This window comes from Myotis daubentonii, chromosome 7 (assembly GCF_963259705.1).
Source record: "Myotis daubentonii chromosome 7, mMyoDau2.1, whole genome shotgun sequence".
In the NCBI taxonomy this organism is placed as follows: Eukaryota; Metazoa; Chordata; class Mammalia; order Chiroptera; family Vespertilionidae; genus Myotis; species Myotis daubentonii.
Window position 1 is genome coordinate 18,141,958 of NC_081846.1, and position 24,574 is coordinate 18,166,531.

General features: G+C 38.2%; 1 protein-coding gene across 17 annotated transcripts in view; it reads right to left on the reverse strand.

Annotated features, from left to right (window-relative positions):
- The window catches only part of IKZF2 (IKAROS family zinc finger 2), a 148,081-nt gene extending 125,096 nt beyond the window's left edge, over positions 1-22,985 (reverse strand). The window contains exons 1-3 of one of the 17 annotated variants that reach the window (XM_059703045.1): positions 22,683-22,985; positions 19,013-19,061; positions 18,070-18,177 (exon numbers count right to left, since the gene is read on the reverse strand). In XM_059703045.1, the coding sequence (XP_059559028.1) occupies positions 18,070-18,177; positions 19,013-19,046 (142 nt within the window). In that variant the 5' untranslated portion in view covers positions 19,047-19,061; positions 22,683-22,985. The other 16 variants (XM_059703032.1, XM_059703030.1, XM_059703033.1 and 13 more) reach the window with 16 other exon arrangements.
- Between the last annotated feature and the right edge of the window lie 1,589 nt (positions 22,986-24,574).

A 24,574-nucleotide genomic window follows, 5' to 3' on the forward strand; every position in this document is an offset into this window, starting at 1 on the left:
CCCTCAAGCAACAAAGAAATTAAAACTCCAAATTCAAAGCCTGAGGACATTTTATTTTTTTATGTTTTAATATATATTTTATTCATTTCAGAGATAAAGGGAGAGAGAGAAACATCAATGACGAGAGAGAATCACTGATTGGCTGCCTCCTGCACACCCCACACTGGGGATGGAGCCTGCAATCAGGGCATGTGCCCTGACTTGGAATTAAACCATGACCTCCTGGTTCCTAGGTGAACACTCAACCACTGAGCCATGCTGGCTGGGTGCATGAGAGCATTTTAAAGCAATAAAGTGCTTTATTATAAATTAAGTATGATTAGTAGGCATCAATCACCAGAGTTGTACCCAACCAGGTACATGATCCTGAAGATATATTCATATCCAAAATATCCATGAACTCTACACTTAAAAAGCAAGTATTAAGGGGAGTGTGAAAGTTCCCTACCATCTTGAAGAACCACCAGAGTAGGTAACAATGCACTTTGATTATTTAAAAACACCTTATTAGTAGCTAAAAATTTTTTACAGTAATTCAACTCCAAGCACTCACCCAATAAAGAAGAAAATGGCAAACAGAAAATTACAGATTACCACAAAAGGTTCTTTTCCACATAAAAATGCAGACGACCTGTTATCATTAAATGCTACTATACAGACACAAGCACTTTCAGTTCAGTAAGGATTTAGGTGCAGTGCTTTCCTACATATGTCAGTTAAATATTATGAGCTTAATTTATAGGATCTTATGCTAAGCAAACTACATTTCATTAGTTTCCAAATAACATACAATTTTGTAGTAACATTAAAAATAATAAAGGGAAACCAAAGAAGAGAAGCAATAAAAAGATTACTTCTTAAGAAGATGATCTCTTAACTGTGTCAACAATAAAAGTATTTTGTATTCTCCAAGCTATTAAATACACTGCCTTATTTCTTGTAGCTATAGGAATGACTACAAAAAAAAGTTTGTATAACTAGATAATGATTGCTGATCTAAAATTTCTTGGAGACATTTAAACAATATTTCAAGAAAATATTCAGATAAAACCTGGGTGAGGGGTGGGGAACCTCTGTAAAGGCTGCGTATCAGATTCTTTTTACCGTTATAATAGTTATACCATGGACAAATGTGATAATTATCACAATTGCTCTAAGAAAATTGAGGTCTGGTCTCCCAATCTGGCATAAGCAGAAGTGTGTACAATTTCAAAGAAGAGCCATTTGATTGGTGAGCTTCGGGATTTAGCTACCGGATAAGAGTTAACTAAAAGCAAAAGCAGTATTACATCCCATTTTCATGTGTCTCTATTATGTGGCCAGGTTATGATTTGAGAGATCTTGAATCATAAAGATTAGAAATCTTCATTAGTCAAAATAATAATAAATTTAAAATTGTAAACTTTCTGAACGACAGCTCTTGCCTCATACTTCTTAGCAACAAATAATAAAAATGATCAAAGTGAATTTCAATTATATATGTACATGTATATATAATCAAAATTCTCTATACTCTTTTTAAAGTTTTCTATACAATCTCCCTCTATATTCTAGAGTGGCAATGGCCTGAAAAGATCTATTTTTATGAAGCCATGTGCCGTTCTAAGCACTTGAAGCTTTTAGTGCAGCAAAGCATTCTGCTTGAATGAGTGTTGAGAACAGTTAAGAGTCTAAGCTAGCACTAACTTTAGAGCATTTATTTTGTAACGGCTTTGTGGGTAAAAAGACTAGCTGGACTTGGACTGGGGTATCCTCAGCACACATAGTGCTGAAATGATCACATCCATGGGGTTAATCTGAGCAGTAACATCCTGGAATACTGAGATATGTCTCCAATGTGTCCAGTCAGATAACCAACACAGGACAACTCAAAATATATTTAAGCTCAATAGGAAACCTTCTTTTTTTAAATATATTTTATTGATTTTTTACAGAGAGGAAGGGAGAGGGATAGAGCTAGAAACATCAATGAGAGAGAAACACCGATCAGTTGCCTTCTGCACACCTCCCACTGGGGATGTGCCCGCAAACAAGGTACATGCCCTTGACCGGAATCGAACCTGGGACCTTTCAGTCTGCAGGCTGACGCTCTATCCACTAAGCCAAACCGGTTAGAGCAATAGGCAACCTTCTTAATTGAGAGACTAGTACGCTTAAGGCACTGTGCTAGCTAGCTTCTGTGGAAAAGAGAAACCAATGTTTATTGAAGTATTTCTTGAAATGTATTAGGCACTGTGATAGAAGGTTCATTCAAGTTATTTCATTAATCCCCACAACAACCCTAAGAGAAAACTACTGACATCCCTTGCTTTACAAATGAGGAAATGAAGTCTCATACTGTACATGACACAGCCAAGGTATAAATCCAAGTCTGGTCAACTCTCAGGTCAAGCTCTGCCTGCTACTACCCTCGGGCCGCAGAGACTAGAGTCACTTTCCCTGCCCTCAGGAGATCCCAGTCCTACAGGGGAGATAAGATGCACACAGGTCAAGGAGTCGTGGTAAATTAGGATAGGAAGTAATAAAGGTTTCCCAGATTTTTAGAGAAGAAACTACTCCTAGATAAAAAGGACCATTTGGTTTTAAAGACCCATTGCACTGTCACCATGTTAATAGTAATGCGGACCAAGAAAAGGTAAATTTCAGACATGCAAAGCAAAATGTGAGTCTTTAAGTGATCTCATTGAGATTTACAAAGATTTCTGCCCTTTGAACCAAATGACCTGTGGGAGGCCTGTTTATATCCAGTCTGCTGTGAAATCTTTTTAAACCAATATTCACTTTCTCCTTGACTGTTCATAGGGTAAAAGGAAAAAATGGACATCAGTGTGGTCTAATTCATACTTCTCAGAATTCAGATATTTACAGAGAAATGCGTTACGATGTGGACGAAAAGCATGTCTTTCAGAGGACAACATGTTGGTGAGATGTTTCTTAGTTGTTTGATTCAAGTTTTTTTCTCATACTCTTTTTATCTAACAAAATAATAATAATAATAATAATAATAATAATAATGGCTACTGCCCTGGCTGGTTTGGCTCAGTGGCTATAGCATTGGCCCTCGGGCCAACAGTTCGTGAGTTTGATTCCGGGTCAAGGGCATGGGCCTCTGTTGCAAATTCCCCAGCCCTGGTAGAGACGCTTGCCAGAGGCAACTGATTGATGTGTCTCTCTGACATGGATGTTCCTCTCTCTCTCCTCCCCTCCTCCCGTTCTTCTTCCTTCTCTTGAAATCAATAGAAAAATATCCTCTGGTGAGGATTTAAATAATAGTAACAATAATAATAATAACAGCTGCCATCTGGTTAAATCACCACATGCTAGTCACCCTTCCAGAAACTATGCATATATTATTTCCAGTTCTTGCCACTCTTCTGACAAGGCCAGTATTAATGTCTCTGTTCTACAAACAGAGACTACAAGAGATGAAGTGTCTAAGTGTCACACACTTGATATATATCAAGGACTAACTTTCTTATACTGCAGAGGGCAGGGAAGAGGAAAATGCAATTATTTAATCTTTAAAAATATATCTATTTATTATTTTCTAGTAACAAATAAAACGTGTTTGTAATGCTAGGCAGAGTAGATTCCTCTGAGACTATTTAATAAATATCAAGGTTAAGCTGTAATGCGCACATTGTATGTTAGATATAAAAGCATTTCAAATAATATAAAGTAGCTTGCAAATAAAATGCTACTTTTAACAAGCTGATAAAAAGTTTGTTTTCTTAAGCAAGTTAAACATATACTCTGATCTTGTTTTTATTATTTATGGGCTTTCCTTTAACAATGATACATATGTAAACTTCACCTCATGTCTGATAAATGTTTCCTACAGCATCATCACAAGGTTAATTGTGAAGAGTGTTCTACTGGGAAAGGTCAACTGGGAATTCTAAATCTTTGACAGAGCAGGACCTCCAGAAAGTCTTTTGCAACACTCAGGGCTCAGGGCTCCTGTGTCAGATACTTCAGAAGGAAAATGAAAAAACAACAGACCAGAGAACAAAAACTGGATGCAAAACCTCTTCTCATCTGCTCAATCTCAAGTTCCTTTTTCATTGCCACCTCCCAAGAGGAAAAAAAAAAGAAGGCAGAGAAAGTTCTTACTGTGTCTGGCAGACTTATGGTCTCCAAACTTCCCAACACTCTTTCCCACTGAAATGAAGTAAAAAACCAGTTGAAGAACAAGACCCAAGTTTACTGCATTAGTGATAATTAGGATCACAACCAGTTAGGACAGTGGTTCTCAACCTTGGCTGCACATTAGAATCACCTGGGAGTCTTTTTAAAATCCTGATTTCTGGGCCTCATCCTCCGGAAATTCTGTTTCTTTGTTATGGGGTGGGGCCACAACATTAGTAACAAAGAAACAGAATTTCCAGAGGATGAGGCCCAGAAATCAGGATTTTAAAAAGATTCCCAGGTGATTCTAATGTGCAGCCAAGGTTGAGAACCACTGAGTTAGGATATCTCTCCCACACTGCATATATTTCACAGTAACTTTCAAATAGTATAAGAGCAACAGATTAGTCCGAGGGGGACATCAGTAGCACCATTATTTCCGACAGCAAACAATCTATTCTTGATACAACAACTTTTATACAGCTCCAGTCTTCTAGTCTCTCTAGTCTGGAAGCCTTAGGACGCCCGTTTTTTCACCGGTCTACCCCCAACGTCCACTCCCTGGCTTTCACATATCTGAAGAAGTTCGCTTCTCTCTATTGAACCTCAATATTTACCATTTGTTTTCTACCAGAAACCATTCTAATCTTGCTGCCACATTCCTCACCACTGAACCAGGTAAGCTTCTTTAATTAACTTAAAAATTCAGATTTTTCTTGCTCAGCCGGTGTGGCTTAGTGGTTTTAAAGGTTTTTGAGTGTTGACCTATGATGCTCATGGTTCTATTCCTGGTCAGGGCATGTGCCTGGGTTGTGGGCTCAATCCCCATTGATGTTTCTATCTCTCCTTCTCCCAACCTCTCAGAAATCAATAAAAAATATATTTTTTAAAAATTCAGATTTTTATTTATTTATGCTTTCTAAAAGAAGAAAAAGGATGAGGGAAAGATCCTATTATTCATGTGCCCTACTCCTGCCTCCACATCTACTAACTTTAGTGGATTCTGTGGCTTATCCCTCATTTTTTGACTCATCATTTTTGTCCTTTCTTTCTTTTTGAGCTAGGTCTCTTCAATGTTCTCTATACTTCACACTTCTACTATTTCCTTTCAAATTAACTTATTTTCACAGGTCCTCCCATTACCACTAGCAACATACCATAACTGTCTTGCTAAAAACAATGTATCTTTATAAGTTTTAACAAAAATAATTAGCAATACTGAGTGGAGTTTTAAATGAGTGATCATGAAAAAGAGACTAAATCTCTTCTTAAAAAGTAAACATGATTTCCTTCTTTAGTATCATTTTTTTTTTTTTTACAGCTGAGTAGTATGCCATTGTGTAAATGTACTATAGCTTTTTGAGCCACTCATCTACTGATGGACACTGGATGGACCTGGAAAGCATTATACTAAGTGAAATTAGCCAGTCAGAGAAAGAGAAGTACAATATGATTTCACTTACATAGAATCTATTAAACAAATTAAATGAACAAACAAAACAGAACAAGTTCATAGACAGAGAACAGACTGACAGCTGTCAGAGGAGAGGTGGGTTGTGGGGCTGGGCTAAAAAGGTAAAGGGATTAAGCAAAACAACAACGAGCAAACAAAAACTCATAGACACAAGACAATAGTATGATGATTATCAGAGGGAAAGGGACTGGGGTGAGGGAGAAGAGGTTATAGGGGGTAAATGGTGAGGGAAGGAGATTTGACTTGGGGTGGTGACCACACAATACAATATAGAGATAATATATTATAGAATTGTAGCCCTGAAACCTATAAACTTTTTTTAAAATATATTTTATTGATTTTTTACAGAGAGGAAGGAAGAGGGATAGAGAGTTAGAAACATCAGTGAGAGAGAAACATGGATCAGCTGCCTCCTGCACACCCCCTACTGGGGATGTGCCCGCAACCAAAGTACATGCCCTTGACCGGAATCGAACCTGGGGCCCTTGAGTTTGCAGGCCGATGCTCTATCCACTGAGCCAAACCGGTTACGGCAATATAAACTTTTATTAACCAATGTCACCCCAGTAAATTCAATAAAAGAAAAAAGTAAACATTATTATCATAGACAATGTAGAACAGAGAATCTAAATGTAAGTTTTAACTTATTCTACTCAGATTTCTCCTGGCATCATAATGCTACAGTGTTTCCTTACCACCGCCAGAGATACACATATGTATATTGTTTACAACATCTCATGATACCAATGAATATCACTCAAAAAATAGTGTCTAACTTTATTATAGCCATTAAGAAAATACCTTATATTCAGACTAAATCTAAAATAACATTGAGGAATTCTGCAGACAGCATTGGTATGTGACAATACCCTGACCAGTATTTATCACCAATGGCAGCAATCCATTTTGATGAGTCTGTAATATCACTGAAATTTCAAGGTTAGACATATATTATCAGAGATATCATCATCGGCTCTCTTACAGAATAATTCCATACTTCATTTATTTGAGATGGTTGACTGTTACAGGTGTTTTTTTTTAATTACATAAGTAAAAGATCTTTTGGGGGGAAAAAGATAATGCAGATCTATTTGGATTAAGCAATTAAGTACCTGGTTTACCCTCACATACCACAAAGTAAACTCTATCAATAGTTCAACATTTTCTTCTTGTACCTACTTATTCTTTGCATTTATAAACATATACAACACACACACACACACACACACACACACACACACTTTTGAAACATAAATGGCACTTTCTCCATAGATCCAGTTGTATGAAAGCAACTGTTCAGTCAACTATAACTTCTCTAATTTGCTGAAAATATCTCTCTACAAATTTGTTACCAGCTATTAGATTCAATCTGTGAGACCAACTAAAACTACTCAAAATCATCAAAAATGTTTTATGCCAATAGCCTTACTGTAATAACAATTTATGTGTAATAATTTATTTAAATTGTGTTTAGTTGGGGGACAGAGGGTGTTTCTTTTTTGTTTGTTTTTGTTTTGAAGAAACTGAATCCAAAAACTGTCATTAGGTCATTAATCTGTCATAGTTCAGACAGATGGTGATGTGTAATTCATATTTTCAGAGTTTAAAAACAGCAGACTCTCAAAAATATCTCAGATTTCTTTTTCTAGTTCTCAGTTATATCCAAACAAAATCTATTACTCCTTTCAAATACTTTGCAAACATAATATAATTTCTTTTATATTTCAAAATATTATATTAGAATCAGTGTTTTTAAAGCTTTTGTAATTTTAAAGCAGTACCTAAAATGATCATGTACTATTTCCTATTTTAAATATCTAAAAATGTTTAGTCCAATTTCTAATGATCTAAGTAATTGTTTCTAATAGGAACAAATGTACCTATTTTAATTAGTAATTAAACATATATCTTCAAGCCTAAAAGGTATAGATAAAAATGGTTCTTTTCTCAGTCAAAAAGGTAACATATATTGAAAATAAGGCAATCTATGTCTGACTATCCACAGGTTAAAGATATTTACACTTCTGACTAAAAGACTTGTAAGACATGTCTTACAAAAGAAATACATTTCCATATGCAAATATTACTTGTTAATGTTTGTTTTAAACAACAAAAACATAGCATTAAATGTATTCAGGAAACATGACTGTAACAGAAAATGTTTTACATAGTTGTAGAAGTGACAGCTCTTTAGAACTAAACCAAAATTTCTTAAAGCTAATTCAAGGGAAACAGAGCAATGCAGGATCCCAGCACTTCAAAATAGGACCAAGCCCTGCATACTGATGTCTTAGTAAGAAGTGTGTAAAGTTGATATAGTCAGGGGTAAGAAGAGTTACAGCTACCATGATAATATGAGAGCAATGACAAAAACATCAAAGGTGCAGACACCCGGAATGTTAATTTATTAGAACGTGACTTTACACTGATTAATTATGTGCTCCTCAAAATATCTGCAGTGCATGATAAAAGTTAATTGAAGCATTTCATTTTGTACATGCTACTAAAAGTAGTTTAAGAAAGTGATAAAGAACTGATTTTAAAATTATAAGCATACGGATTATAAACTCTAAATTTGCTATATAAAGTTATTAGTAATGAGATGATGATAATAACTATAAAATATTCATGGAAACATTTACATTAACTTGGATTCTATTGAATATGATTGTATAGAATCAGAAAACTTAAGAGCTGTTCAGAATCTTAGAGATCATTTTTGGGGGCTGATCTGCTTAAAATAAATGCATACCCAGAGAAAATAACAAGTAAATTAGGATGTCAGAATTATTTCAACATCAAAGAAATCAAGTTTCTAAATGTCCTCAAATGGCCAGAAGCACATTATTTAAATACATATGTGCAGCATGTAATCATAAATAGTTCCTTAATTCAATAAATAAAGACTGGTTTTCTACAATACACCAATATGACATTGTATACTAGGGATGAAGTGAGAAATGAGACATGAACATTTTCCCCAAAGGCACACCTCTGCGAAATCTCCAATGAACTTCTTTGTAATCAATGTGTGGCCAAAAATAAAGCTGTATGCGTTGAAAAATATTCTTAAGTTCACAGTCGTCAAGATAGCCTTCCCTATTCGCTAACCTAAAATACTATAATTTTCTACAAAATCTCTTTGTTGTAGTCAGACTACTTCAATGATTTCATGAAACTGGTGAGACGTTTGCTCCGGCTGACCTATAAACTAACTCTTCGGAATCCCCAGCCAACTTCAGGTGTCTTTCTCAGGTGGCAGTGCTATTTTCCACCTTCATCTATAATAGATATTAATACCTCTTAAACCACATCACCCATCAACATTTCTGTGAATGGAAGTCTGAGGCTATGGTAATATTCTTTATAGGTGTTATAAGATTGCTTTCATAAAGTTAAGCTATGAAATCAACATTTAATAAGTATAAAATTACATTAAAGAAAATGAATAGATCCGAGGCCTGCAAGAATTTGTTGTAACCTGATTACATATAGTAATATAAGTTAAAGGCTGAAACTAGAGGATTTAGCCAAGGAAGCTGAGGAAAAAAAAAGAAGTATTTTGTCTGAGCTTCTCTAGGGGATCTAAGTCCATGTCCATCCAGGGAAGAAGGAATGGGGCAAAGGACTTGATCCAAACGGTAAGGTACATCTAATGTGATGCTGAACATATTCGGCTCTTTTAGTTTGATGCCATTAAACATTTGAATTATATAACTAACTTCCTTTGTACTGATTTCCTGCTACCAAATGACCTTCACTGATTACCAATATAGATGGGTTCGCAATAACTGATCTGGTCAAGCCAACTGGAGTGATTGGTTGGGGTGTTTTGTTTATTGTTTATTTGTAGTCAAAATATAGACATAAATTGGCATTCTGATTTTAAAGATCAATTTTATCGAATTGTCTAATGCAAGCCAACCCTGAGATATAGGTCTACTCTAAATGTGCTGCCAATCAAGTTGAGGAACTTGCACAACTGAGCACCAAATCTTGCATTACAAAAACGTTCTTAGGGAAATGTTATCCTGTGGGAATCTATCTTAAAAGCTGGTTGTATTTTTGTCTGTTTCATTGTGTATTTTCAAATTTATTCATTTTTTAAGAACTCTTGATGGTGAAAGGCAAAAAGGAACTCATTCATCTATAATGGATATGAATCATGATGAGCACATCACACTTACTTGCTTCTAAATGCAAAAGGGTTATCTCAAATACATATCTCCAAAGAAATCTTTAAAAACATCTCAAATAAAAAATGAATTCATTTGAACCCTGAAAGATAATGTCCTTTTCTACCAAACACACTTACATATTTCTTGTGCCCCAGCATCAGCAGTGCATCACACAAAGTAAGTGCTTAATAAATGTTGGCCGGATCAATGTTTGAAAGATGAAAAATACCTCTCTAGAGATTTCTGAATCTCCACATACAGGAAATCTCAGATGAAGTATTTCCATCATTAACATTCATTTGGAATCCCATGGTGTCGCAGGTAATCAAAGCTTACATTTTTAAGATGAAGTTCTATAATAGATATTTTTGAGGCATATAAGTATGTTAGTTACAATGTTTTTAAAAAATATATATTTTATTGATTTTTTTACAGAGAGGAAGGGAGAGGGATAGAGAGTTAGAAACATCGATGAGAGAGAAACATCGATCAGCTGCCTCCTGCACAACCCCCACTGGGGATGTGCCTGCAACCAAGGTACATGCCCTTGACTGGAATTCAACCTGGGACCTTACAGTCTGCAGGCCGATGCTCTATCCACTGAGCCAAACCGGTCAGGGCACGATGTTTTTGTTTTTTTTGTTTTTTATATTACACTTTTCCCTCTAGACAATTTTATCCCAGAAGGGCACAGTATCATAAGTTTTCTTTTAATTAAGTATATAGCAAACCATTTTCAAATATATATCATGTATGCATAATTTATCTCAAAGTTTTCAATAAAGCTCTGAATAAAATTATTAAATTCCTTGACAACTAATATGGTAGATCTCTTTGTATTTAGTTAACAAATCATTCCTTACAGATTTGAAATTATGTACTTATTTATAAAGAATAGGGTCACAGAATAAAGAGAAATCATTACAGTAGAGGCATTGAAGTATGTGTCATATATTAGCCTTATATTTTAAAATGTATAACCATAAAAGGTATGATATTTAATATATCATAAAATTTTAAGGAGAAGGGCTGGCATATTTTGTTTAAAAATTATTAAGTCAATCACATCAACTAATCCAACTTCTGAGACCAGCATAAAAGGACCCCATTAAGCAAAGAGAGTTCATTAAAACCTGTGCTCATACATTTCAATATAGAATTTTGATTTAATGGGGCAGTGAGGGAAGTAAGGTCACTGATCAAATGCTAAGAATTACTTAGGATAGAATTTTTAGGAAATACTAAACTATTGTTAAAGTAATACAGGAGAGAAAGAAACCAAGCCACAAGATACATATCAGGTTTCTCTAATTAGGAAAATTCACACTTGAGTCTAATCTATCCACCTGCCTGATTGCTATCCTCTCCCAAATTCTACAGGTCCTTCAAACTCTCTGTATCCAGAACAACTAAACTCAACTAAATATTTTCCTGGAAACCTGCTCCAATATTTCCTATCTCCCCTGATGGATCTATCACTATCTATCTGATACTTTAGAGGTCATGAACTTCCTCCTCTCCTTTATCCTACTATCCAAGTCCAGTCCACTTTACACTATTATGTACTTCCCAAATCCTTCTCTTTCTTATTATCCCATTACCACTAGCTCTCATGACTTCTCACTCAATCACTACCACAGCCTGCTAAAGAAGCCCTGCCTCTAGACCAGTGGTTCCCAACCTTCCTAATGCCGCGACCCTTTAATACAGTTCCTCATGTTGTGGTGACCCCCAATTTCACTGTTACAAATTGAACATAATTAAAGCATAGTGATTAAACACAAAAACAATATGTAATTATATATGTGTTTTCCGATGGTCTTAGGCAACCCCTGTGAAAGGGTCGTTCGACCCCCAAAGGGGTCGCGACCCACGGGTGGAGAACCGCTGCTCTAGACGGTCCCCATGCAAATCTTTTCCCCCACATTGCAGTCAGTGTGATCCATGTCAATCAAAAGGCAAGTCATCTGCTTTGGTCTTCTTGAAAATGAAATCCAAGTTTCTTCTTATACAAGATTATCTTGCCCTGATTAATTCTCCAGAGTTATCTCTCGCTTCTGATACCTAGACTCCAACTTTACAAACCTAGACATACCAACCTGCTTGTATTTCCCAGAACATGTCTGTTATTTCTCAGCTACGATTGTGGGTGAGTTCCCTGAAAAGCCTTCTGCTTCTCTCCTAAGTCCTATTCATTTAATAAGTCTCAGCTCAAGCGGCCTCTCCTTCTAGGAAGTCTTCAGGACTAGTGCCCTCCTCGCTCCATTCCCCATAATAAATAGGACACTGGCTTACCACAGTATAATGCCCTGTTTAGATGACTATCTTTCAAACTAGAGTGTGGGCTCCTGGAGGACAAGGATGGTGTACTATTCACCTTTGGATTCACCTTACAGTGCCTGGCCCATAAAAGGCAGCCTATCAGTACTTGTTGAATTAGTCAACTAGAACAACACAGCAACATGTCAAATGCATAGAAGTGATCTTTACATGCTAAGCTGACTTCAAATTTAAAACACCTAAACCATTACTCCCAACATGCACCATTAGCAACAATCAGGCCTACCACTTGATTAGTATTATCAATCTGAGAATGTATGGTACTACCGGAGGCATCAATAAAGTGAAATTTTAGATGAAAACTTTCTAAGAAAGAATTGACTCTAGATATGGATAGGTTACTCGATTAAGAGGACTTTTTCTTTTTCCATTCTTAATTGCTGGTGACTTTGGAGCACCGACAGTAAATAATGCTTTTTCTTTACATATAATCAAAAACATAAAACTAAGAAACATTGAAATCCAATAAAAACAGTTTCTAATATAAAGACAAACTCTACTTCTTTCTTAACCAAAGTCTTCATAAATGCTTTAAATAAAATAAGGGGTTTTTTTCCTTCAATTTTTACCCTAAATTATTAGCAATGCCTGCCTCTGTTCCACAGTTCTATGTAGTAAAAAGGAAAGAACAAAAGACCCGAATTTCAAACAGATCTGGATTTGACAACACTCTTTTCCTTATGAGTCATGGGACAATGAAAAAGTAACGCGACTGCTCTGATAGCAGCAGTGATTATTTATTGGATAAGCCAGAAACTGTGCTAAGCATTTTGAATATATTGACTGATTCCAACCTCACAAAAGCCCACTGAGGTAGGGATTGCTTATCCCCATTCTACAGATAAGGAAACTGGAGCTCAGAGATGTGAGGTATCATGTCTAAGGTCACACAGTAAGCTCTTTGGCAAACTAAGAATTCTAGCACAGGTCCATATAATTCCAAAGCCTATATTTTTAGCCTCTTACAATCTGCTGCTACTGAGCCTCAGTTTTCTGTATTATAAAACAGAGGAACTATTAATCTCACAGAGCTGTTGTGGAAACTAAGTGAAATGGGATGGATGCACATAGCATAATGCTAGGAGCATCCTAGGTACACTCAGAAATCATGCCCCCTTCCCTTCTCTCACTCCAGTAGTGATTAAACATTTGTAATAAGGGAGATAGTTCCAAAATACTCCTTACCTATTTCAAAGCAGAAATATTCTCAGTATTGATTAATTCACAAAGGGAAAGACTACCAGATCAATAAGCATATTTGATATAAACGGATATAAAGGGAAAAGCAAAGAAAAACAACATATTTTACTCATGTTAGGACTGTGACGCTACTATTGATCTTTCAGAATAAGGTCAACATATATCAGTATTCAAAGTTAGGGGAGAAGGGCATTAGACCCAGAGATCCCAAAACACTAGGGCTAGAAGGAAGGCTCCCAATAAATCCTAATTAATCTGGTTCCATTTTTTAAAAAAACTGTTCTTCCAGTGGGGAAGACCGATTTGGAAAAATATAGAGGCGATATGGATAATGCTCCTATAATAAGTTGTTTTGTTTCTCAAAGACAGATCTTTATCCTTACTCTGAAACAGCCTAAAAATGGGGGGAAGGAAGAAATGAGGTACAAAGAAAAAAATACAGCATTTTTGCTGTTAATTCCTTGCATATACTTCCCTTGGTTCCTTTTCCATTTTTTTTTTCTTTTAGTACATAGCCATAACACTTAGCTCTCATGAGGTGTAAAGAAATAAAATCAAACTTTAAAATTTTTTCCTAACAAGTAAAAACTAAGATACGTTTTTAACACAAACTTCAGTACTACACAATTCAAAACAGTGAGTTTTTACATTAAGTCCACCTGATGTTATATTAGGGTGTATCCTCTGGAAATCCAACCAAGAGTGACTGCCAAACTAAGCTACAGAAGACAACTTGGAAAGCTGGTGAGCCCCCCAAATAAGTTACTTTTTAAAAGAGCACTAGAGCAAGATTATCTGATGTTACTCCACCCTCATAATAACCCTCTTCTACTTCTACTTCTGTAATACTGCTTTTGTCACTAAAACCTGGGTCAGTATTGGACATGGTGGGCATCCTGAGATAATGACATTACAGAGAAATAGCAGTTAAGTAATCCAACTAACCTACAAGATAATATCACAGTTTTATGTCCCAATCCTGATAACTTCTTCCTTTTGCCAAGGGACCTAAAAGGCCGACTGATTTCTTTAGCTTCCATTTCCACATATGAAAAGTGGAAATCATAATATACTTCTGCTGCTAAAAATGGAAACTAGCTAAGAAAAAATAAATAATTGTGAAGCACTCTGAAAAGGATAAACTAGATTCCGTAACCTGATTATTGGTCAGAGTAAAACTAGAATTACTAGAATGACTACTTCTTCCAATTCCATACATGCCATCTGGCCATCAAACTGATAAATAATATTGACTGTGAACTTGATCCATGTAATGATTTTAAAGTCATAGAAACAAAGTTTGTATCAGGCTGTATTTCATACCATTAACTAAATCCAAATAAAATTTATTCACTGGCATTATAATAGTAGATGATAAGAAAAATATAATTACAATTTCTTGAACCTTAAAACTGTTTTTCAATATAGCCAGCAGCAGGTATAGACCAGTTGGAAACCAATACTGAAGCAACTTTGCAAGAATTGGAAATGCGCTAACCCAGAAACAGAAGGAATCACAAAGCAAGACTCATCTGAGAGGCCGAAATACAATATGGATTATTTTTATATTGTTCTGTCTGAGTTGTCTGTCTCAGATTCTTAACTTCCAGAAGCTATTTTTAAAATAACTTAACACTGTGTATTTCCAGTAGCCATCAAGGCATATACTGTCATCCCTGACACCGAAGGTTGTCAGCAGACTCGACATGTACACTAATGATCTCAGACAACAATGCTCATCTTCCTATCAAAGTGATCCTTATTCCATAAGAAAAAGTCTAAAGTTCTCTAAGAAAACTCATTCTAAAACAGAGGACGCAGTCATTATGAAATGTTAAGATCAACTAAGACTTCTGACTTCTTTTTAAGATTATCTTATTTGCTGAATTTTAAAACCCAAAACTGTCAGGCATGGTAACATTTTTAGTTCTCTCCCAAGTCTCCGATGCTCTCTGCTAGCCCTGTCAAATAATGATAGCTGCTGTCATTATTTATTATACAATAGCTGGCAGCAAGTTGTACATATACTCTTCATCTCAGAGTAGTCATCAAATAGCCAAAACAAATGACTACGACCTTATATCCAACTGGCCACTTTCCTACAGCCAGAATAAGGTGGCTATCACATCTTATCAATACTTTACTGCCAGAATAGAAGTTATTTTATTAAAAATCAAAGGTTTTAATTCTTTTATTTTTTTTCTAAACTGTTTTAAAATAACTTTCCCTCTTCCACATATACTCCTGTCCTCTCCTGTCTGCTCCTGGAGGCTGTCTCTCTGAAAGATTTCCACATTTACTTTTGACTTTAATACTTTCAATCAAAATTACAAATCTGTTTTTGGAAGCAGCAGCCCTTCAGGAAGTATACATGAAGATATTAAAAAATGCAGAAAATAAATTAAGTTCTTCTCACTTAATAAAGACAAGAATGTGTGTAAAGGCATTCACAAAAACCAGGGGTCTCAGACACAAGTGATTTGACAGGTCACACACACACACACAAATTATTTCAGGTGATAGAAAAATATGAGTGACAGATTCTAAGTCTCTTGTTCAAATTAGACAAGAGCCTCTCTCTCTACCACTTTTTGCTTTGGCAATCTCAAATGTTGATATTCCCCTAGATCTAACAGAAAGGAAAAAATGGGTATCTTCTCCATCTAACACCTAAGTGGGTAACCTAGATACTGTAAATAGAGGCTACATAAAGGATGCAAGACAGCTCTGAAGTGAGAGCCAACATATTTAACCTGCAACGCTTTGGAAAAGGACTCGAAAACACATGCAGCTTAGCCAAAAACCATACTAACGTGAAATTGCCACGGGCTAGTAAGTTAAAAAGACAACAGCAAAAAACCTCTTTACCAAACATAATTTAACTGTTAATGGGTGTGAAAAGCCCAAACGTCGAAAGCACAACTCTTATTTGTTCAAACGGATCATGCCTGCACTCTGCACTGTATATTTAAAATAAATGGGTGAACTACCTTTTTGAAGCCAGTACTTGCTAAACCAGAATCAAATGCACAAGTAAAGGAGGCAATTAACCAATTTAAAAAAAAAGCATTTTTCCTGCTGATATTATAGTGGTGGCTAGGGGATATCAGTAAAGTCTTATGATTTATATTAATATATATCCCTATATTCAATGCTTCTAAAGCCAACCGTTAAATAGCTGGCTAACCGAAATTGCAAATGCATCTGTCTTTACCCTTTAGGAAATCATACAAAGATAATCTGAGAAGTAAAAATCTATTCTACCAAAGAACTAGTAAGATTGTAAAAATGTTAAAATGTAAAAATTGTACTGCCTACATTACATTAATAGTGTCACTTTTATCAAATCAATAGCCAACTAGCAAAAAATAAGTTAATGCTACAAGATCCATTATAAGACATTAGCACTATAATTTAATATACATTCACTTACTACCTATTAATTTTTCTTTCTACATGATAAAGGAATTTCAATGACTGCTTCTAGAATGAAATCTTCCTAGGAAGTGTTTCTCATTAATAAAAAGAAAGAAAACTATTAAATAAGTAAGTTCACATAGTTTAATAAAAAATTCAATAGCTAGAATCACTTAAAGTTAATGAGTTGCAAAATGTATTCAATAGTACTCTATATACTTTTGCTTATAATTCAGTAGTCTTTACTACTTACAAAGCTAGTAGATTTATAGTAACCTTAAGTTTTGAGAACTGAAAGAGGGACTTGGAAAGGAAATTTTGTTCTGTTCAGATAATGAGAATTAACTTAGAGATATGCTCATAATTCTGTCGATGATTCAGTTTTCTTTAGTTATTAAACCTTCACTTTTTTACAAAGGAAAGAAAATGCCTTTCCTTCACATATCAACCGAATAGAAAACGTCTAATTAAATAAAGTTAAATATAAGTCAGACATCATTTCTATACGAGAATATAACATATACCAAAACTGTAAGGGAAACACAAGATTTCAAATAACGTTTGAGTAGGAATAATAGAGCATTTGCACTTGATAACTAAACTGATAAAACATTATAAGAGAAGAGAAACCACATTCTTAAAGTGTTTTGTCTCTGTCCCTGATAGCATAGAAGTTGTTCTCTCATTACACAAAAGTGTTTACTACATCAATGAATGACTCTTCATCAAAACTGTCTATGCCTATAAGTTCAAAACATCCTTCCAAAGTCTCTCAGTTCTTCTCTGGACAATCCTAAACAAAAAGCTCTCACTTTGTTAGAGAAATGGCTGTAAATGATTTCTACAAATTTTCAATTACACTTCACTACCAACACTTTGGAGGAAAAACTTTCACGTTAAAAAAAAAAAAAGCAACACTGCAATTCTGCCACTGATGGATTAGCTTTGTACCAAAACAATATAAAATTATTTCATTTTTTTACTGTGAAGAGTCCTTTGGAAGTGACGTGTTTCCATCTTTTTTTAAAATCCAACAACAACAACAAATCTAGTCATAAACCTGACAAGTGAAAACAATAACCAGAAAAGCCTAACATTTCTTACCTGATACAGGTAAGCACCAGCTCCCAAATGCCACCTTGGGATAGTTCAGACTAGTAAGCAGACTCATGTTTTATGATACTGGAATGAACAGGAATAAATCTCTGTTGTTCTTTCTTTAGCAAAATCTATAACAGCAGCTACACCACAATGTGAGAGGACCCCACAGACCTAACAAATTCAAGGCTGTTGCTAGAGAAATAGGGGGAAAAACATAAAAAGAAGACTTACTGCTTGTCATGTGACTTGGTGAGGCATGCTGTCCATTGGGTGTGCTTGAGGTGAGGTCAATTGCCATATCGGAGTGCTCCCTTTCAGGTGAAAGCTCATTGTCACCTGCTTTCACAAAATAAAATCCTTTGGTCTCTGCTCATTGTCACATAAAATCTAATTACCAACTTTGTCTCATGCAGTGGCACGAATAGCCTTGAAATTGTAATGTAATATGTTTTTCCTTAAAAGAAACTGTAAGGCAATATAATTTAGAAATATATAGTAAATGAATGAAATGACAAAAAGCAACAACCAGCCCCCCCACACACACACAAAAAAGACAAAATTTCACTATCACAATAATCGTAACTGTAATGTAAGAGGAATTGGGACGAGTTGATTTCTAAAGTATTCTTTAGTTTAAAAAACTAAATTTCTTTTAAAACCTAATTTAATCATTGAACATACAGTATTTATGATGAGCATTTTCTAAAATGCTGGCTATCAGAAAGTTGGATGTTTGAAAGGAGAGTTGGCTAAAAACATGTCAACTTGTTCGTTTTTAACCAAACAAGTTGAGAATTTAGAAGCTAATTCTCTTTCAGAATATGAGTCTGATAACGTAGGCTATACAATGCAATAAATATTTAGTACACGCCATATTAGTAGACATGTATGTAACCTGACCAATTGTAAGCTTAGGTAAAGTAATCAACCAGGAAAGTGTGGATCTGCTAAGTTCTACTGATTTCCATGTTATCTTTAATATAGTAAAGTATATTTCTATTTCACTGTATGCTGCTATTTTACCAAACTCACTTTAAGGGTGAAGTTGTGAACAGATAGAAAATGAGAGCACAGAATCCGTGATAAAGACTTACAATTGAGGAGTTCAAGTACAGGTAACACAGAAGCATAACTTTATTAGCAATAAAGAAAATTAATGGGAATGAATACTTACACGTTATATAGCCATCGATAGCCTCTGTTTCCATAGTCAAAGTGCAGTGCTGCAATACAAAAGATTAGACCCTTAACACAATGATTCCTTTCAGTTCTGCCCTGAAATGCTTAACTTATTTGAAGCTCCAAGCAGTTAGCCCATGTTGCTGCTGCTGCAACCTGTGCCCAGGAAACATACTACAGTGTACTGTATGTGCTCATTTGCAAGTCACTGAACTCTTTCTGCAAATGATCTGATTCCTGCTGGAGATAGGATAGGAAAGATAAGTGTGCTGTGAGATGGGCTGTAGCAAGAAAGGAATGACTCTCTTAATCAGAATTTACTTGGTTCAAAGAAGAAGACAAAAACAAAAAAATACTAGGGGGCCACATCTCCAACGTGCCAGCTTCACCCCTCACTACTCCCCACAATCGCACTGCAGTTTGAGGACTCCCCTAGTATACAGATAGCTCTATTCACAATTGTTGCAAGTTGGTTCATCATGTTCTAAGGGGGGGCGGGGGGGGGGGACAAACAAACATAAGAAAACAAAACAAAACAAAAAAACTTCGTGCCCAAGTGTGTCTCTAAGATTTCTGCAGCCGTTACCCAACTCCTGAACTTGCATTGGCGTTTCAGCCTAACCCCAAGTTCTGGGTGAGCACCTGTTCCATGGAACCTTACTTTCCTGCCAGACCAGGGTTGGATACAAATGCCAAGCTTACTTAATACAGTCCGATTTTGAAAATTTCATAAACTTTTCGCAGTTGGGAAGGGAATCGCTTTTTTAAAGTTTGGGGAGTTATTCTCATGCACCCATGACGCAAAACAAGAACTTAATTCTCAGAAACAAGAGTTGTATGAGATGACACCCCCTAGCTTTGGTTCCACATAATGAGAAGATCGATAAGCTAACTGTATTCTTTGAAAGACAAAGTTTAAAGAACTGACATGTCCTGAGGAGATTTTTTTTTACTTATTTTTCCCCCCTTTGGCCCTGGTCCTTTTTGCCTTTAGTTTCAAAACTCTCACTGCACCAGCAGCTAAATTATTCACAATGAGCCATTTCTGTATTGATCGCCAAGTATATTTAGCCCTGGCTCCTGGAATTTCTCCATTACTTACTGGAAAACAGGCAGCTTCACTTGTCTCCAAAACCACTTCCCTTCTCCCTCCCCTCCCCTTCTTCACCACCACCCTCCCTACCCACCCCCCCCCCAAAAAAAACACACAAAACTTTTCTTTCTTTATGGAATAATCAGATCAAATTCCCAACTCAGCCACTACATAGCACTTAAATTTCAACCTGCTGTACTGTTATCAAATTCTTTCAAATTATGATTACATAAGGCGTTAAAGAAAGGCATCCCGCAAAGTTTAAAAGGGGCGCAGTTTCTTCAGCTATTTTACAAATGAGTTTCTCTCTTTAAAAATGTGCACATTTACACACACACACACACACACACACACACACACACACACATTAAAAAAGAAAGAAACGTCAGGGAGAAGCGAAAGAAGTCTGCCCCATCAATGAAATGGTTATTAACCCTCCGAGAAGGGAAGCCAGAGAAAGAAAAGGAGAAAGAGAAACGAAATGTACATACAAAAGGAACTGTCCCTTGATTAAAAAAGACTCATCACCATTTCCAGCTCTGCCCGGAGATCTCAGCTTCTTCTAACCCCTCCAAGAGGAGGTGACAATGTCGGGCTGAAGATACACGGAGAGGGAGAGAAAGAAGTTTTCTGTGTTCCCCCTCCTTCTCTCTTCCCCTCCCTGGCCCCCTCCAAGCCAAGCCCCCTGCAGAGTTCAAGGCGAGGAGGAAGGAAAAGCACTTTACAGGTGGGTCATTCCGAGCCCAAATCCAGCAAACAGATCGGCTGATAAACAAAACCAAGAAATGAGAGAGAAGGAACACCCCCCTTCCTCCTCCTCCTCCTCCTCCTCCACCTCCTCCTCCTCCCTCCCTCCCCTCCCCCTCGTCCCTTTGGGATGGTCTAGTAGGAAAAGTCACTCAGGAATGGCACCACGTACTTTCAGGAAAGAGGAAAAAAAAGAGAGAGAGAGAGAGAAAGAGAGAGAGAGAGAGAGAGAGAGGTCAGTCAGTGCCACAGCAATGCGATTAACAAGAAGAGAAAAAACTTGATCCACCGGTTCTTTAAGAATCGACCAAAAGCTAAGACAAGAAAACTGAAAGAAAAGGTGGGGGGTTAGAGGGGAGGGACGGTCAGGCAGAACCCGGCAAGGAACCTAGGTCCTAGGCCAACTTCCCAAGGCTGTGTTTTTGGCAAATAGAGAAAGAAAGAGATCTTAATTCCATCTCTTTCGCCCATCCTGGATGGAACCTGTCAAAGTGACTTAACTGCTGCCTTTTTGCATGTGTCATACCTGTTTTGTTTTGTTTGTTTGCTTGTTTGTTTTTATTAAATTCCAACAGGATCTGGCTATCATCACCTTCTCTCTGGACAGCTGCAATCTATGCCAAGCTACCCGATCTTTCTTGGAATTCAAGTTAAAACAAAGCCAAACAAGTCCGAATCCATGACAGCTAGAGAGGCGAGAACTGATTAATCGATTAACATCCCAGAAACAGATCTCAAGGAGGGGACGACACGTGAAGGCAGAGGACGCCGTCGCCAGCCCGGCCCCCTGGGCGCCCTTTACAGACATTAGGACCCTACTCATCCCCACCAGCCATCGCTCCCGGAGAAAAACACCCACATTATCCTCCTCCTCCTCCTCCCTGCTTCACAGCAACAAGTCATTTGATCACATTACCGTGCAAAACGAGGTGCCAGATAATTACACTTAACTTTGAAAACGCTCCCCGCCCCCCCGACCTTTGCAAATCAAGACACACACACATTTATCTCGACAACCTCGGAACCAGAAGACAAATCAAACAAGAGCTGCTCTTCCCCACGCCAAAGCCAAACGGAGATTTACCTCAGCAGCGCATGCAGTACCACACTCCCATCACCCTTTTGTGTGTGTTTACTGTTAGTGTGTCCTCTCTCGGGCTGTCTGTCCTGTGCCTAACGTGTGTTTGTGCACTGCGGCGGGTGGTGGGAACTAAGGCGGTGGAGCCGTAGCTAAGGGTAATCCTGTTTTTACTTCCTCCATCTTCAGCGAGGAGCAGGGTTAGCCCGGGACAGCTGGTCAAACCCCGAGAAACCGATCCGCCGCCGCCGGAGCACATCTCCCCCGCCGGCCGGCCGGGCTCGCGCAGACGCCCGCGGGCGGAGGGCGGGCTGGCGGCGGCGGCGGGCAGGGGGCGCGGGCCGGCGGGCGGCCGTGCGTGCGCGCGCGCGTGCGTGCGTGTGTGCGGGCCGGCGGGGGCGCGCGCGCGCGTGGGGGAGGGTGGGAGTGAGCGCGCGCGCGCGCGGGGGCCGGGGAGGGCGCGAGGGCGCGGGTCTGCGCGCCGGGCCGCTCGGCGCGCTCGGCAATCGATTACAGGACAAGTGCGGCCCCGGCGGCGCGGCGGCGCGCGCCTGGCCTCGCGCGTCCCCCCCACCCCAGCCCCCGCGCGCGCCCGGGCTCGTCGCTCCCCGCACCCCCGCACCCCCGCCCCCGGCGGACCCCGCCCCCCCCCAGGGCCACCAGGTAACCAGGGATCCTAGAGTCCCACCGCGGCCCCAGCCACTCATTCTACCCGCCCCCCCGCCCCCCGCTCATCATAAATCTCACGTTTTCTGCCGGCCGGGAAGGAAGGATCGCCGGGGAGAGGGGAGGCTCATTTCGGCCGCGTGAAGTTTTCTTTCCAAATAGGAGCCGTGGCGAGGCCGGGCCACGGGAGCGGCGGCGATCCCGGCGCCCGGCGCGGAGCTCGGGGCTGGCCGTCCTGGCCCGAGTCGGGCGGTGCGCGTGGACCCACCCACTTGGGCTTCGCAATAAACTCCGCGGCGCGATCCCGGTGAACGGCACCGGCGGACCGGGGCGCGGACCGGGATGCGGGGGTCCTCGGGAGTGGATGGGAAGGGCAAGTCGGGTCTGAGATGCAGCTCAGCGCGTACTATTTTGGAAGTGCTTCCCCGGGCAAGTTTTAAAATTAGAGCGTGTGCTGGCGTCTTCGTCCCCGGGCGGCTGCCACATCCACCCCAGTCCCAGGGACGCGTGAGGGTCCAGAAAGTTGTTAGAGCCCAGTGCTGCCCATCAGTAGCCACCATTCGTTATCGCACAGCTTTTTAAAATTGATTTGGGAACAACTGAAATAGATCAAGTTAAATATGTGCTCTTGCTACACATAGTAGCATTTGGCTTTTTTTTTTTTTTCTTGGCCACATTTGCAAAAAGAGGGAATAGAGACTTCTGTAATGAAAGGGAAAAGGAAAATGAAAGGACCTGAAAATACTGAACTGTGGAGTCTGGGTGGCTTAAGTTTGAAAAAACACACGAAATTAGTAGGACTACCCAACAGCGTTTCTGAGAAACCATATCACAGGTTGTGAGGAAAATCAATGCTGAAAGAGGAGGCGCGGGCACCGAGCTCCTCCTTCCAAGAATCCCAGAAATAGTTGCTGAGTTGCTTTTTTTTTTTTTTTTTTTTTTCTGCTGAGGATAGAAAATGACACATTGAAAATAAAATCATTAACTATTAACTATATCTTAAGCACTACTCTGTATGTCTGGGAAATTTTGGATAATGTCTTTTCCTTTAGATTTTGTGTTGGAGGAATTCATTCACGTTGATGCACACTATGTAATGGATACCGTATATAACTTGTCTATACTAAATTTACATTTTATAATGAATTACTTTTTAAAGGTTTATTAGACAAGTGAAACCAGTAGGCTGGTTACTGAATTAGGAAAAATTATAGTTGGTGCCATACTGAAAACAAGATGAACCAATATTCATTGGAGAGCAAATCATTTGGGCTCAGGCTACCAATGACTTTTGTAGGACAATTTTAAGAGAAATTGCAGTTCTGATGAGTTATATGTTGTTGTTTTTTTAACCTGTCAATTAGGTAAATAAAAGTAATTTTCTTGATGACATATTTTAGGAAAGACAGCAGAATTCCACAAATCATTTTAATCATCCCAATAGATAGCAAATATTTTAACCTTAAATTATCTTAGAAAAGTGGAATTTGATTCCCAGTATATAAATGGTAACATAACTTCTCTAAATTGCCATAAATCCCTCCTAAAAACTCAGCCTAAGTGTTTAAGTATCTACAAAGTTATGGAGGTCCTTAGGAAAGATGACTTAAAACTGAAAATGAAATGTCTGGCTAGTTTACGCATTTTAATTCTTTAATAGAAGAGGAACCAATATGAAGTTTTAAGGAATTATCCTAAAGTTACCCAGCATTACCACAGTTGATAAAGTCCTTGCCCCCTGACTGATTAGAGCTTAATTTAGCTCCCTTGAAAGACTATCCTTTTCAGGAGTTGCTTTCTTTGACTTCCTAATCACCGGAGGCACACTCTCTCCCTCTAGTGGCTAAGCATTCAGACACTTACATTTGGTGACTGTCTCCCCAGGAATTGGGGGTGGGGTGTGGGGGGAGGGTGTATTAGCTCCCAGATTTTAGGATGGTAAATGATCACTTGTGAGAATTAGACCATTTGTG